Source organism: Xiphophorus hellerii, chromosome 18 (genome assembly GCF_003331165.1).
Source record: "Xiphophorus hellerii strain 12219 chromosome 18, Xiphophorus_hellerii-4.1, whole genome shotgun sequence".
NCBI lineage: Eukaryota > Metazoa > Chordata > Actinopteri > Cyprinodontiformes > Poeciliidae > Xiphophorus > Xiphophorus hellerii.
In genome coordinates this window covers 12,187,944-12,200,580 of record NC_045689.1, presented here as the reverse complement: position 1 = coordinate 12,200,580, position 12,637 = coordinate 12,187,944, and the positions used below count along the sequence as shown (strand labels likewise).

General features: G+C 36.9%; 1 protein-coding gene across 1 annotated transcript; it reads right to left on the bottom strand.

The window, feature by feature from the left end:
* Positions 1-940: 940 nt before the first annotated feature.
* On the bottom strand, positions 941-11,208 carry prss16 (serine protease 16). Its single transcript, XM_032545674.1, has 12 exons — positions 11,148-11,208; positions 10,796-10,971; positions 9,590-9,689; positions 8,211-8,340; positions 6,763-6,886; positions 5,864-5,941; positions 5,624-5,671; positions 5,403-5,522; positions 4,421-4,591; positions 2,553-2,957; positions 2,220-2,365; positions 941-1,417 (listed from the first exon to the last, which is right to left on the bottom strand). The coding sequence occupies exons 1-10, from the start codon at positions 11,206-11,208 to the stop codon at positions 2,733-2,735; spliced, it is 1,233 nt and encodes a 410-aa protein (XP_032401565.1). The 3' UTR covers positions 941-1,417; positions 2,220-2,365; positions 2,553-2,732.
* Positions 11,209-12,637: the final 1,429 nt, after the last annotated feature.

Sequence of the window (12,637 nt, the reverse complement as noted above, 5' to 3'; positions counted from 1 at the left end):
AGTTGAGGCCCAAGAACTTCCTCATTGATCAACAGGACAGGCTGCAGAGAGAGAGGAGGAGGAGGAGGAAGAACGGTGGTGAAGAGAGAAAAAGCATTCCCTGTCGCTCTGCAAGTGCTGGCTGATAATCCAGATAGCAGCTTGTGGAGTTTGTACAAGTGTGTGTGTGTGCGTGTGGGCGTGGGGGTGTGTGTGTAAGCTTGCTGTATTGAGGGGATAAAGATTGTTTGAAGCAAGATGCAAAATAAAGGAATGCTGTTTAAAACTCCTTCCTTCTCGTCAACTGACCCCTGATGTGCGATAACATCTGAGCTTTAGGTGGATGAGCAAACATTTAGTCTCAACATGTACTGCTCAAAAAAATAAAGGGAACACTTTAAGTGTTAAACACCTGTTTAAGTGTTCCCTTTATTTTTTTGAGCAGTGTATATCAAATTTTAGTTTTTATTCCATAAATTACATTTTTGCTATTGTCAAGCCATGATTTAAATGTGCTTTTTTAACATGTTCAATCCCAGATCGGTGTTTCTGTGTGTGTGTGTGGGCGTGTGCGTGTGGGTGTGTGCGTGTGCGTGTGTGCGGGTGTGCGTGTGGGGGTGTGTGTGTGTGTGTGTTACAGTATCAGTGTGTGTTATAAAGCCTGTGTGTGCCTGTGTGTGCCCCCTTGCTGTTCTGTCCAACCTCTAGTTGATTGATGAGCTTCACTCCCACGGAGGTCAGCAGGGTCATGACCTCCCACTTATGACCCCCCTGTTGAGAGGTTCACGCATACATGCACACGCATACACACACACACACACACGGAAACAGATGGCCTTGGGACAACTGGTTCTCCCTTCACCTTTTCTCCTCAAATACACCCCGAATCTTCATGATTCCTCTTGATGTTAGAAATTCAACTGTGTCGCATCCTTGGAAAAAGTCAGACACAGCACTCTGGTTTATTTTCAGTTTTTATTTTTTCTTATAGAGAAAAACGAAACAAATCTGACCAAAATGTTCCACCATGACAGGCTTACTGCATTTAATCAAAAACAGCAGATTAACGGCTCCAAACTTTAATATTGGGTGTTTTTCAGAGTTTTCTTAGAAAGTTGCAACACCACACCCTAGTGATAAAATAGTGTAACAGCAGCAAGTGAATCATGTAAAAGCCACAAAAAAAGACTTTTTTAATATCACAAAATGCTAACGGCAGCATCCAAATCACACAAGCACAGAGGCTGACTGCAGAGCTGAGATTATTATGGACACAACAAGAGGAAATGCAGGAAAGCAGTCAGATTCTCTCAGTTTCAGAAAACAATGATAAGAGCTGATCTGGCTTTAACATCACTGATTACAATTATGCTCCTGATTTTGTCATTTTCTCCAGGGCGGCTGTCCTCAACCAGCTGGCAACATGGTTCTCAATTTCCTGAGAAAAGAAAAGCAGGAAAATATTGTGCTTAAAATGTCCTTATATACAAGATTCATTTTTATGTTTAATCTTAAAGTAAAAGATGCTGAAGTTTCCAATGACTCTAAGAGTATGTTTTTTTCTGATATGAAATTTTTTCAGATCCAAATTAAGTGTGATTCTTTTCTAGAACAAAAGTTAACATTTGACTTTCACAATGTGGCAAAACCAAAATAAAGGCTACTGAGATGAGGCCACAGGTGATTTTGTTTTGTTCATTATATGTAAATTACGAATTTTATTTAGAATATCAGACAGAAAGTAGTTGAATACTTTTAGAGTTTTATTTGTAAAAAGAAAAATAAGTGGAAATCATGTAAACTTTTAAATATGAGCAACAAAACATATCTATGCACTACCTTACCTTGTTCTAGCATAGGGATGGACTGATGTGAAAACTTGGGCCAATATCGATATCTGACATTCATATAGATTTTATGGTCAATAACCAATATTTAGTGATGGTTACCATCACATCACACTATCACATGACCAACCTCTTCTCCCTCTAGCAACATGATGGAAACAAATATTGGTTGTTAATATTGGCCCAGTACCATTTATTGCACTAATATCGATAAGTTATAAAATGGCTAAATCGACTCATACCGATGGTAGAACCAATATATCGAGTCTCAAGTTCTAGCTATTTAGTCCTGAGAAAATACATTGAAGTTTATGGTAGTAAAGTAATATAGTTTGAATATTTTTCCAAGGTACCGTATTATACTCGGCACCGAAAGCAGTCAGGAGACCGTACCTGCCTCGCCTCCCTGAGTGAGTGGCGGTCTGTTAGTCTTTCCTTCGACATGTCAGCACAGTGTGCAGTGTCCTTAATGAAAACTGTCTGAGATCCCTCACTGCTGTCCTGAACCACTGACAGCTCCTTCCATGGGTCCACTCCACCTGCGGTGATGATGATACAGATGTATTTTATGACCCTGCTACGCTGTTTTCTTATCTAATCTTGTCACAAGAGACAGCTTTCTTGCTGCGGTTGACTGTCCAGAAAATGGGTCTGTTTCTGCTCACTGTGGTATGGAGCTTCAACCATTTGATGCATGTTTTTTTCCTTCAATGAAGAGAATCTTACCATTAACATAAAGGACCCTGTATGTATTGGGGTTGTCCCCTCCATAGTAGCTGTTTGTGAAGGCGATGCGTGAAGGCAAAGAATGCTGGGAAATACCAAACACCTTGGAACAGATCTTAGTCTGAGCCTGTAGGGTTACCATGCCAGAGAACGGACAGGTAGTGTCCTCACAGGTCTGATCTATAAGAGCAACAGAAAAGAAGGTTTAATATACAGGAGGAGTGATATTTGAGTGATTATTTGAGTGTGTGTGTGTGTTGTACAAAAGCCAAATTCAGTGCAGGTCTGGTAAGTCCACTGTCTCTCTGCTCTTCTACGGTTCTTGTGAGACACGTCCTTCAGCTCCTTCACCGTTTTCTCATGAGAAATGTCCAGACACGATTCATCAGAGTTGGAGTGGTACATCTACACATATTTACACACAAATCATTTTACCTTAGAGCTACTCATTTACAGGTACATCTAGAAAAATTTTAATATTGCACAAAAGTGCAAAATTTCTTGTCATTTTATGGAAATTTATTAAAGAAATCCTAAAAATTCAGTGTCTCAGAAAGTTAGAATACCACATTAGTCCAATCAAAAATCAATGTTTTAAATGCTAATGTTATGATTATAGAAAATATGAACATCCATATGCACTCAGTACTTGGTCTATGCTCCTTTTGCATTTTTCATTACTGTATCAACGTGCCATAGCAAAGAGGCAATCAGCCTGTGACACTGTGTAGGTGTAGAGGAAACCCAGATTGCTTTGATATCTGCCTTCAGGTCATCTGCCTCATCTTCCTCTTGATAACAGCCCGTAGATTTTCTAAGGGGTTAAAGGTCAGGGGAGTTTGGTATCTCCCAATCAAAAACAGGAACACTATGGTCACGGAACCAGTTTTTGGTACCTTTGGTTGTGTGGGATGGCACCAAGTCATGCTGGAAAATAAAATCATCATGAGGTGCTCTGGAATTTCCAGGTACACGGCTGCACTGACTGTGGATTTCAGAAAACCCAGTGGACCAGAACCAGCAGATGACACAGCAACCAAAACCATCACTGACTGTGGAAACTTCACAGTGGTCTTAAAGCAGAGTGGTTTCTGTACCTCTTTACTCTTCTTATAGACTCTGGGACCTTGATCTTTAAATTTACTTTAATCTGAAAATAAGACTCTGGACCATTGTGCAACAGTCCAGTTCCTTTTCTACTCAGCCAGTGTAAGACACCTCTGATGTTTTCTCCGGTTCTCTGTGGCTTGGCACAGGGAATGGCATTTGTAGCTCATGCCTAGTATTCGTCTGTGTGTGGTCACAAAGTTCCCAGGGCGGAGGTTCTTCCTGTTGCTTGGGGACTTTTTCCATCCACTCAATTTTCTATTAATGTGCTGGGATACAGAACTCTGCGAGCAACCAGGTTCTTCAGGAACAATCTTTTGTGGTGTTGGACATCTGTCCAGTCAGCAGTTTTCCCCATAGCTCACTGACCCAGAGTAACAGATTGTTCAAAGGCTCAGGAAATTGCTGCAGGTGTTTTGAGTTAATTAGCTGATTAGGACGTGACACCATGTTTTTATTAATGAGCTTTGTCACATTATTTAAATTTGTTGAGCCACTGAATTTTGGGTTTTCATAATCATAAGAAATAAAACTTCACATCACTTTCTGAGATGACTGGCAAGAAATATTGCACTTTTACAAAACATTCCATTATTTATTATCTGTACCTGTAATATCCACATTTTCTAAAATGATTTCTTACTGGCACCACCATATTTTAAGCCTCAGTGAGGTATTCACTGAAATGACTCTGTGCTGACCTCTAGTGGTCATGTCTAAACATGAACATTTAAAAAAAGACCTTAAAAAGCCATTTGAACCTGTGAGAGTTTCACAAGGCGGTTGTAGGCCTCCATCTCTGCCTCCTGTGTGGCGTTATGACTTGTTTTGGTCATAACACCACACAGCTCCTTTATCGACATCAACACTCCTTCTTCGTTGTACTGCACACTTCCCATGATGATGTCAGCCAGGTTTTGCATCAACTCCATCTGAAGAAAGGAAGTGTGAGCAAAGTGTTCTGTAGGTGCATTTATCTGTGACATGTATCTGAATCAGAAGATTGCAAAACAAATGAGACGAAACAACTAAAATACATCAAGCTAAACTAATGACAATACATGGGCTAAATCACTCTTGGTCATTTTTTCATTTTTTAAATTTGTCTATCAATAAATCATGTTCTACCCATGTATTTAAACCTTTGTTAAGCTGATTTTTTATTACTATAAAAATCAACTTAACTCTGCATTTTTTGACACATTTATATAGTCAACTTAATTGTTTTCTGAATCTTTTGAATTCGGTCTTATTTTGAGGTTTTTTGGTTTAGATTAATTAACTTCCTTGAAATATGACAAATTGTGCTCCAGACTTTAAGGAGATTTTCTTTAAGCAGCTGGTTTGTTATTTATTTGAGTCATAGCGTCACATTTTATTACAGCAGATCAGAAATTAATTGTAGACAATTATGCTTGTCAGTTGTCAAAATGGGAAGAAGTAGTAAATATTAAATTTTGTAGCATCTTGAAGCCGATTGCTTCATTTATTCCCAAAAAAGAAAAAATAAGGAGCAAAATTAGACTTTCTCAAAGTAGCGTTGAGATCAAATGACCAGCGCCCAAGGTAAAGTAATTTGAAAAGCTGATCAAAATTTCCAGCTATATTTATTGTATTGAAATAATGTATAATTAGTCTAAATATCCACATTACAGCTTAAATAAAAAGCTATTTAATCTTAAAAGCCGTGAAATCAACCCAGAGTTGAAGCGATCAAGTGTTTTCTTTTTGATGAGTCATCACCTGATCATCAGGACTTTTGGGAGTCTGACAGCAGCCGAAGTCGCCAGCCACCTTGGTGAAATTTCCATCCAACAGCATTGCTTCGACAAGAACAAATGCCTCCCGCACTTTAGCCAGACACTGCAGACAGAAGATGGAGCTGAATATACTCCACACAAACACAGAGAGGAAGTTAATGGTTCTCATATGATGAATAGACAACCAGGTGGCAGCCTTCACACCTTCTCTGAGCCACCAACAGCCTCATTCATCAGGCCCAAGCCGACAACCTGAGACGGAGGGAATGGCAGGCGTGAGTAAGGAGGAAACACAAAGTTCCAGACTGGAATCTGCTACCACAGACACTTCTGTTATTTCTGCTGCAGCCACAGGCTGGGAATCCAAAGTTATATTGTTAAATCAGTTTCTTAAAATGTAGTTTTAAAGTTCACTTGGTAGATTGTAAATCACAGACTCCGTACATTGCTATATTCAGCAAAATCCAACTTTGCCTTCACAGGAGCAGAGGAGGCCACAGCTCCATACACCAGATTTGGAAACTGCAACACAAGAAGAATGGACACAGAAAATCTATTAAGTAACTGTATTGCATTTATCCACAGTTTTGTTGTTGTTGTTTTGTTTTTACCTGTGAAGCCTCTAAAGAAAGAAAATGTGTCAAGTTTCATTCATTATGAAACATGAAACAGGTAAAAGCAGTTTTTCCAGAGGAGTTTGGTCATCACTTGACATGTTTCCTGCCTAACAACCGTACTATCATAAGATGTCCAGTTACATTTTTCTTGTTTTTCAGTCCAGAAGCATGAGCTAAAACTAGACTTTGGACATAAAAAGATATCTTGTTCAGCTTTACAAGCAATAAACTAACAGTAGCAACAATAGCGAGCGACATTTGTCAAGGCCTCTATGATCTGTTTTTATCACTGCGTTACATGGCAACTGAAGAAACTTTTTACTAAAATTATACAATTAGAAATTAGAATATAGCCAGAAAGCATTATAGAAGAGAATGAGAATATTGAATAAAGGACTAGAAGAAGCTGTTGGTCAAAGTCATTTTAATAGGCTGCTATTGAGCCTTTCCATGTGAAGTCAGATCATATTCATACTGGTAAAGAATATAAAGACTAGAAGTTTCAACATGTTGTCCACAATGTCACAAACAGCTAAAAATATTAAATATTTCTCATTAATCACATCTGGATAAGATGAAAATTATTACATTGCAAGAATTATTTCAGAAAAAGGTTTAGAATTAATTCATAAATGTTTCTCTTTTATATAGTTTGCCATTTTAAAGTAACATTCATGAAACCACAACATTGATTAATGTGAGAGATTCATTTGTGAAGTGCTGCACCTTTCCTCTAAACCAGGCGGATAGAGATCCTGAGTATGAGCCTCCAAAGCTGATCCAGGTGTTTCTGCTGCTCAGATTGAAGCTCTGACTGATGTACTGATGAAATGCAGCCAAGTCGGCAAGTCTGGACCAAAGAGAATAAAAGTACAGAGTGAAAATGACCCAAATACGCTCTTTTTCTCTTGTTTTGTCTCAGATTATAAAACCAAACAAAGATAGCCTGAGTAAATACAAATGCAGTTTCTGAAGGATGATAATTTATGGGAAAAAAGTAATCTGATTGTGGGCATAATAAGAAAACGCTTTGACCTTCTAAGTAAATCATGAATTAACAGTGACTAGGTAGAGATTTTTGAAAGCTGAGTTCAGTTTCATCAGCAACATTGATTAATACTAGAAACCAAAATCTCAATAAACTACATGAAGTGTTCTGATATAAAAATAAATATCAAGAACGGATTAAGTTATTGACATCCTTCAGTCAGGAAAGGTGGTGTATTTGTTGCTAATGTATTTGTTTGTCTTTTTGACTCCAGTGAATCAAAAATAAGAGCACAATCTAAAAATCTGGACAAAATTTCCAAAATTACTCTAAGAGGACATCATGACTCATTAAGGAACCCTTAAAGCATGTTAAGCCCCACTTGCCTCCATTAAAGTCAATGTTTATGAGTCACCAATAAGAAAGAAACTGTAAAAATGACATCAATGTAAGGGTTTAAAGGTGTTTCGTTTACATCAGACATAAAACAAAAGCAGCATTTCAGAAAGAGAACGTGATAGCTTCAGTCAAACATGGAGGTGGAGGTGTGGCGCTACTTTGCTTCCTTACGATGTCTTTCATGCTCCAAAACGTTTTATATGGTTGACTTCAAACAATTTTGCAAATAAAAAGTAATTGCCACGTAGGTTTAGGGGAAATTTCCATTTTTATAAAGAACCAGGTGAGGTTGCAGATATTTACTGAAGTTATCTTTAGGTCTGTATACTAGACCTAAAGTATGTCTATATACTGCATAAGTTACAGTATAAAAACATCTACAGATACATGCAAAAGCAGATGGTTCTAAGTGTAATAATGACAGCGCTATATTAAGGATGTGGAAAGACTTTCACACACATAGTTTCATAGTGAACACTGAGTGGCTTAACAAGGCTGGACCTTGTCCTGATTAAAGGAGAGTTCTCCTATTTTTGAATTACTGTCCTGAAAAATGAACTTGGTCATTTGAATCTATTAGAGTAGCTGAAAATGACTTTATGTCCGTCATTTCCCAAGGAGTTGGAATAAGCTGAAGTTACAGGGAAATTGTTCTCGTCATATAAGAATGGTAAATGTAACACACAAAAATCTGGCTAAAAATCTAAAAAGTGCAATTAGATGGAGGGAAACACACACACACACACAAGCATGCAGACACACACACTGGTGAAGAGTCAACACTAACGCCTGCTGGCTGCTCAGGTCTGCCAGGTTCTCTGTTTTTAGGCCATCGGGATTGATGCTGTCGCCATAGAAACGATGCTCCACAGACAGCAGCAGAGCCCTGTGCTCTTTAGCCATGTCAACATGATGACCTAGAAAAACATGGTAAATACCGCAAAGACTCAGTTTATTCATTTAAACAAGAAACAGAATGGAGCTGACTTAGACCTGAGTTTTCAAAGCTATTAAAACGAACAAAAAGTGATTTTGAAAGTGAAATTATATTTGGTCATAAATCTGAAATGAAGCCTGTCTGTCTTATACTGAAGTTTGGTCTATACTTATTTATGCTGTAACTCATGATTTTTATTCACGTATTCCTGAACTACATGCCTTTGACATGAAGTTCTTCCACCATTAGGAAGAACTTAACATGTGGAAAGGAAAGCAAGAGTTAAAAAGGAGTTGTTATTCAGATGCGAAGTGTTCCAATTATTACCTTACACATAACATTTAATGACCAATTTAGAGTCCTCTTTGTTTTTACTCTGACTGTAATATTTTAAAGTCTGGTTTAAACTAGTGTTTTGACATTTATATCAAACTCTGTTTCAGCACAGTTTCACCTGAATCTGCTAATTTACTCAAGAAGCTGAATTAAACATTGAAATAAAAATTAGACATTTGACAAATAGGATTCTTTTTTTAAAGAACAAATGTATAAATGAGCTAACTTTACGCTGCACAAATAATTTTAAAAATAGCATCCCTAAATGAATTTCCTGACTAGGACAAAGAAATAGAAAATATTACACTTGAATATTACTATGTTAAGCTGAACCTAAGAGATTACAGTGAAGATTTAAATTCTAAAATGAGTTTCAATATATAACTCTTCTCAACATGCAGTGTTTGTTTTTATCACTATTTCAATTAGTTAAAATGAAAATAATGGTTTTGCAAGAATTATGTTTGGTTCATTTTGAGTTTTAAAACAAGTTGATCTATCCCTGTCCTTTTATAAGATTGATATTTTAATACAATATTGTGCAAAAGCTACATTTAGAAGTCATAAAGGTGAATGCATAGATTACATTTCTGGTTTAACATAATTTTTCAAAGTAAAAGAGATTAAAGATCAAATTATTTGTATGCAATTGAATTTTTTGTTGCCATTTTCGTTTCCCGGTGCTGTTTAGCAAATTTAGTGGTAAGTTTAGTGGTAAATTTAGCACAAATTTACCACTGTACAAACTTGCTCCAGGCTCACAGTATCATTTCTGATATTATAGGACTTCTACTGACATCCATTTGTCAAAAATACATTTATTTACTTGTAAAGTGAGGACAAAGTGTTACATGAACAGATAAATGGATAAAGATTTCTGTGTCCTACGATACCTGCAAGAACATCAAAGTTATAGATGGGACCTTCTCCACCAATGAAGAGAAACACTGGACCATCGGGCCGCTGCCAATACGCCTCGTTTACAAAGAATCTCTGTGACCCAGATAGACACAAGCAGACAGAAATAAACAAAGTAATAAATATACAATAATATTTAAAACAGAAGCATGTTTAGTCTTGATTTAAACTACAAAAAGCCACATTTGTAGCTCTTGCTTGGATGCAGCATTCTGTGTGTGTGAGGTCCTGTGATCTGGCTGACTAATAATAAATCTCACTTAGCAGAACGATTCACACCTGGCAGTTAAATCTGTCCTGAGCAATCAGATCACAGTTACAAACTTAACATGCAAATAAACTCCTGTTCATGTCACTTTCTGAACTGTCAGCTGAGCAAACAATTTTGAGAAAAAGGTTAATTTAATGCCATGTGGAAAAAAGCTGTAACATATCAACATTTGGAAAAAGTGAAGCTTTTCCAAATGCTTCACTTTGGAAAAGCGAGGCATTTTCCAAAGTGAAAATGCTTTTGCTTTGGAAAGTTCATCTGTACAGTGTATGTTCAGTCACTTGAACTATATAATTATTCAAACAATGGTACTCCTGAGATTCCATTTTTATGAATTTAATCCAGCAACAAATCTCTTGATTGAGCTTGAGTGAGCTTGATTCCAGATTAAAAGGCACAATGTGAGGAAACGTGTTGCTTAGAAAACCTCGAATCACCACGGAGACACCAAATATCTCAAGTAGAAACTTTTTCAGCAGTAAAGTGACTCATTCTGATCATTGCATTAATATTTATACATATGAAACTTTGCTGTGGCATATGGAATATTTTTAGAATGCAGTTGCCATAGCGACCAGCTTGAAAAGCCATTACACCACACAGAAAAGTTAACCATTCAGCCGTCCATGTCTCCACATAATACTGAGACGTAACTCCTCATTAATTTACAGGAAATACTTAGAAAGGTTTTCACTATTTCCTGTTAAGTTATTTTAAATAACCAGCAAGACCATGTGTGATTGCGTATTGCTTTAACAGAGAAATGTCCACAAAACTACTAACTCTCTAAGTTAAGCAAAGATGTTTCTTGGATAAAAATGATTAAAAATGCAGTGTTTAAACATAAGGGTTTTTTTTTATTTATACAAAAATATGGAGCAATGGAAGAGTCAAAAACTATTTAAGTTACCTGAGTAAAGGTCTTGACATTTTGTCTATTGAAGTGGTCCAGCGGCTGGTGAATCCAGCCCTCCTTCACATGTTGAAGAGAATTACTTTTGCTAGCAACGAGTGTCAGGAAAAACTCTTTGTGTCTCTGAGCCTGGAGGTCACGGAAACGCCGATTAATCTTTGACAGAATACGTCCTGCCAATTAAAAAGTGAAAAAACAAAGACTGGAAATGAGATAATCCACCAAATAACAAACATGAGCTGTGTGTGGGAGCTAACCCAATTGTTCTGGTTGTTAAACCTGGGGCAACAAAGAAGTTTTTTGTTTATGCCCAAAAAATTCAGTTGTGCCCCAAAGCACATTTACTCACCAGAATCTACGATATTGAGAAGAAACAAAAGGACAAAACTGCAGGCCGGAGAGAAAAGCATCTTTGATCACATTCAGATATTCAACTGAACTGGATACACATCCTGCATGCAGGATTCAAAAGGATCTCATTGTTCTGCTACTTGTTATATACCACCTGAAATGGGTTGCACCTCACTATCACTTTAGGTTTAGTGTGTGTGTGTGGGGGGGGGGGGTGTAAAATAGACTGTTCAGCATAAAGGAGCATCAATTTGGTCATGTAATTGGATATTTTTGCTTTGTGATGGCTTTTTTTGGAAAGCTTCAGTTACAGGCGATGAGAGGCCGTGTCTTCTTTCACACAGTCCACAAAGATTTATTTAATTTTGTTAATTTTCTTATTTTTTTATTACACAACTTACAGAGACAAACACAACAATAAATACGTACAAATGGTTGCTAAAGTACTTAATTACCTCTTGAAAGTGATCATTTGTTTGCTTTTTTTTCACAAATAAATATCTGGAAAGTATGGAGTATGGAAATACAGCTATGAATCTTTTGTGTTTCTACCAGCTTTTTACAACTACTGACCTAGGTGCAGCTTTTGGCACAGTCGATCACAAAATATTACTTAATAGATTCACAACAGTATCTGCAGAACAGTTTTTAGGTGGTTCAAATTATATTTTAGTTTTCTTTTCTATTCTAAACTCTGTATCTAAATGTAGGTGAGATACAGAGTTCAACAAGGCTCCCTCTTAGGTCTCACACTTTTTCGTATATTCATGCTGTGAAAGATCAGCTTTAATTGTTATGGCTATGCTAATGACAAACAGCTTTACCTCCATGTGTCTCGGGACAACCTGCAGCCAATCGATACACTTTTTACATTTAAGACGGTAATTATTTAAACTTTTGTCAGATTTGGATACAAATTCTTTTCATTTAACTACAAAGTTTGTCTCTGATCTAGTTACAAACAGTAGGACCAGGTATATGGGTAGACTAGCAAGTGAAAATAAGAAAAGGAACAGAAAATATAATAAACAGGAAATAAAACAGCAAGTTAACAAGAACATCTTTAAAAAAAAGAAAAACCCCAACAGATCATCAATAGAGTCCAAAACAGCAGACTGAGAGCTGAAAGCTTTGTCTGCAATTCTAAAACAGCCCAGAAACCGTATTTTCTGGGAACAAAGTACTGAATTGTCATAACATAAAACTATGAATTATGTCAGACACATTAAAGATTTAAACTGAGGAGGTTTTTGGTCATGTTTCAGATTTTGACTGGACTCAGGGAAAAGAAGGTGAATTAGGAGAAATACTTTGGATCATTTAGCAGGGCTTCCAGATTATGAGAAATATCTAGTTCCTCAATCTACTTTTCTTAGCCAATATGCAGATAAAAATGTCCAAGATTACATGAAAAATTAAGTAAGTTAAAGAACTATCCTTTCCCAAGAATATCCAAATTATTATCACAGAAGTGATAATTAGCAAAAC